Here is a 4,147-nt window from a genome sequence, read left to right as displayed (position 1 = left end):
TTATTTATTTATTTTATTATTATTTATTTATTATTTATTTTTTTTTTTATTTTTTTTTTTTTTTTTGTTTTTTTTTTTTTTTTTTTTTTCTTTTTTTTTTTTTTTTTTGTTTAATGGTTAATGGTTTTCACCCTGTTATAGTTATCGAGTATATTGTGTCATTGGGGATGGTGAAGCAGCAGAAGGTTCGATCTGGGAGGCTCTTTCTTTTGCTGGTAAATACAAACTGGACAACCTAGTGGCTATCTTTGACATTAATCGCCTAGGTCAGAGTGAACCCACTGCCTTTCAACATGAGATGGAGTTATATAAAAATCGCCTAGAATCCTTTGGGTAAGGCTGGAAGTATTGATTTATTGTGATGGTTCAACTTTTGATTATATGTGTTTTGAAGTAATGTTTTCTTCCTATAGTTTTTATCTCAGTTCTTTCTCTCTGTAGCTTCAATACGTACGTTATAGATGGGCATGATGTTGAAGCCCTCTGCAAGGCTTTTCATGACGCTGGGACCGTTAAAGATAAACCCACGGCTGTCTTGGCCAAAACCTATAAAGGAAAGGGCATCCCAGGTTCGTAAAGCACTTAATAGCTTAACCCAGTATATTAAGTCTCGTTGAAAATATTAGTTAGGTTACAAAAGTTTTGAGACAGCTTGAGTGGGTAATGAAAAAAACTATCATAAATGTACAAAATTTCAACAAAGTTTTGTCATCCTGAGGTACAAATAGAGAAACATTAGTGTATTATTAATTTTTAGTATCCCTGTAGTATCTGCACGCACACACATGCGAGCATATCTCTGTAAACTACGTGTACCTGAGGATGACAAAATCTTGTCGAAATGTAATACATATATTTTTAGTTTTTTTCATTACCCAGTCAAGCCATTTCAAAACTTTTATTTTCCAAAAAGTGGGTTCCTCGTTATCAAGTATTAGTTAGGTTAATTAACAGTAATGAATCGAACTTTTGAATGTTACTTTTAAGTAAATAACTTTTGGATGAAAAGCTCTTGTCATACTACTAGTACACATAAACATACCTAAAAAGTTTAATTTGATAAAAGTAACAAAATTAATTTTTTTATAACACTGGTATTTCTGAGGATAATCTAGCCATTTTATTACATTTAAATGTTATTACTAACTTGTAGCATCTACAGTTGATTTGTTGAGTTGATAATCTAGCCATTTTATTACATTTAAATGTTATTAATAACTTGTAGTATCTACAGTTGATTTGTTGAGTTGATAATCTAGCCATTTTATTACATTCAAGTGTTATTAATAACTTGTAGCATCTACAGTTGATTTGTTGACTTGATAATCTAGCCATTTTATTACATTCAAGTGTTATTAATAACTTGTAGCATCTGCAGTTGAGTTGATAATCTACTTGAATGTAATAAAATGGCTGTTTGTTGAGTTTTTAAGTTTCACTACTTGGCTTTTTGTCTTGTTCCGTGTCACAGTTTTAGTGACATCTACAGAAGCTTGTAGGGTGCCATGGTGACCTAACACCAACAGTTGAATTATTCTAATTAAAACACAGTTGTAACAACTGTATAATAGAAATTGACTAAATTTAGCATATCTTAGTTACATGTAATAAAGTAGAGTTTGAGATATTATCACGAGTTTTCATGAAGATGAATATTATGTGACATAGGGAAAGTAACACTGCTGGTAGATGAAGTAACCATGGATACTTTTTCATTTTGAATAAAGCTTATGTAGGGATTGGCCAGTAAGTCTTGTGAAGTGTAAATACCATTCTGGTTAGTTTTAGTGATTTAAATGTAAATATTCTATCACAATAAGGACAAAATTATGCTTTAGTTTTTTAGGGGTGTTGGTCATACAAACGTCAGAATAGGCCACTGCAACTTTACTATATGGCAGAAAATAAAAACAAAAGTTTGGTAGAATTTGATTTTCCATATATGTTACATTCATAGATCTATAGATTAGAGCCATAAAAAAAAAAAAAACTGAATGTTGTGATCAAGTGTTTGGTATTGAGTAGACTGTAACCATCGACAAACTGAAATTATTGCAGCCAAGTGTTCAATATTAAACACTATTGATTGTTAATAAACTGTAATGATTTTATCTTTATTTTACATTACTGGAAATTTTATATATGTATATCCTCAACTTGATATCTGTGAACACCATCCCTTTCTTAGTTACAGAACTTTCAGGTCCATTTTAACCCTGGAACATTTGAGACTACAAAACAACTAACTTTTGACCCAGACATTAATTAAGAAAACTTCAAACTATGAAACATTGACACTAAAAATAGAATTCCTAACTTGCATTTATTGAAATGTTTAGTTTGGATGGTGGAAAAAAAAAAATCATAGATAGTTAACTAATGAAATGTTTGAGCTACAGTTGTCGCTTAATTAATTGATGTATACAGGAGTTCAAACAAGTGACTAATGTAACAAAGTGATACTTTAGTAAAGCTGACTACACTGTGTATTATGTTGCTACTGTCTGAGTGGTGAGTGTTATTAAGTGAGGTCGCATGGAGCGATTAAGAAATTCTCCTGAGGAAACTTTGTACTGTGATAAAATATTTTCTTGAAAGCTTGTACTGGTCAGTTGGACCATTTCCTTAAGCGTCATCATGTTTGTTTGTCTCGGACTGTAGGGCAAGTTAGTTACACCTGCTGATAGGTATGAACTGTATACATGAATATATTCACTCTACTAGTCTCTTGTTTATCAGTTTAAGAAAAGACTCTTAAATGAATCATTCTCTTGCCCTTGATTTAAAATCCTAAACTTTCAGTTGGCAGTGTAATGATGTCTTTTCGTTTTGGTAGGAATTGAAGATGAAGAAAACTGGCATGGTAAGCCTCTAGGAGATAAAGCTGATGATGCCATTAATGCTATTATAAAGTCTATGTCTAACCAGGGTCCCCCTCAGCTATGTCCCCAGAAGCCCTTGAAGGAAGACGCACCTGCTGTGGATATCTCTAACATTTCTTTATCTGAACCTCCAAGCTACAATATTGGAGACAAGGTGATTGAAACTGCATAAAAAAAAAAAAAACCATTACAGTTTGAGTTAATTGTTATAATCTCCCTCAACTTGAGATGTAATTCATGACGAAAGACACGCTTTAATTTAAATTGTTTTATCATTAACTTTTTAATTACTAACTGTTTGAGGAAAGTTTTGAATATTTTATATTTTGAAGGTAAGTCCTAACTTGTCTCATAAGTTATAAGTACAAGAAGAAAGTGATCTGTTACAAGAGATGTTCTAAAGTTTAATTGTTTCATTCCAGGTAGCAACACGATTGGCCTATGGTGTAGCCCTAACAAAGCTTGGCCACAACAATGAGAGGGTGGTGGCAATGGATGGTGACACCAAGAATTCCACCTACTCTGATAAGTTCAAGAAAGCTTTTCCAGACCGTTATGTTGAGTGCTACATTGCTGAACAAAATCTTGTTGGTGTGGCCATTGGTTGCTCCACAAGGGGGCGCACAGTTCCATTTGTAAGCACTTTTGCTGCTTTCTTCACCCGGGCTTTTGACCAGCTCCGTATGGGAGCCATTTCCCAAGTGAACATCAAATGTGTGGGTTCTCATGCAGGAATATCTATTGGTGAGTTAGGCCAGTAACATGCATCATAGATTCTCGTGCAGGAATGTATACTGGTGGGTTAGGCCAACAACATTTAGGGTAGATTCTCATGCAGGAATGTATACTGGTGGGTTAGGCCAACATTATTTAGGGTAGATTCTTGTGCAGGAATGTATACTGGTGGGTTAGGCCAACAACATTTAGGGTAGATTCTCATGCAGGAAAGAATACTGGTGAGTTAGGCCAACAACATGTGAGACTGGCAGTTAAACTAGATATCTTTATTTTAAGAACCTGAAGTGCAGTACTACATCACCACTTGCTCATTTTATTTCCATATGCCAAAAATAGCAGAGTTTGGAATAGTAGGATTTCTGTAAGGATTACTTTAGCCCAAAACTTATACACACTTATGTTAAGATCAAATGTTCATTTCTAGGCCTAACTTCTAGTAGGAGTTAAAATTTTTTGATTAGTGTGAAAGTGATAAGTACATACACATATATATATATATATATATATATATATATATATATATTAAT

The 4,147-nt window shown here is 33.2% G+C and overlaps 1 protein-coding gene across 2 annotated transcripts in view; it reads left to right on the top strand.

Annotated features, from left to right (window-relative positions):
* Positions 1 to 4,147, top strand: part of LOC106474077 (transketolase-like) — a 23,710-nt gene that overhangs the window by 16,180 nt on the left and 3,383 nt on the right. For both annotated transcript variants that reach the window (XM_013934765.2, XM_013934764.2), the window contains exons 5-8: positions 142 to 333; positions 442 to 569; positions 2,837 to 3,036; positions 3,305 to 3,626. In XM_013934765.2, coding sequence (XP_013790219.1) covers positions 142 to 333; positions 442 to 569; positions 2,837 to 3,036; positions 3,305 to 3,626 — 842 coding nt within the window. The remainder of the gene's footprint in view (positions 1 to 141; positions 334 to 441; positions 570 to 2,836; positions 3,037 to 3,304; positions 3,627 to 4,147) is intronic.

Source organism: Limulus polyphemus, unplaced genomic scaffold, assembly GCF_000517525.1.
Source record: "Limulus polyphemus unplaced genomic scaffold, Limulus_polyphemus-2.1.2 Scaffold6798, whole genome shotgun sequence".
Classification (NCBI taxonomy): Eukaryota; Metazoa; Arthropoda; class Merostomata; order Xiphosura; family Limulidae; genus Limulus; species Limulus polyphemus.
Note: the sequence above shows the minus strand (reverse complement) of the source record. Positions and strands in the feature narration are given on the sequence as shown.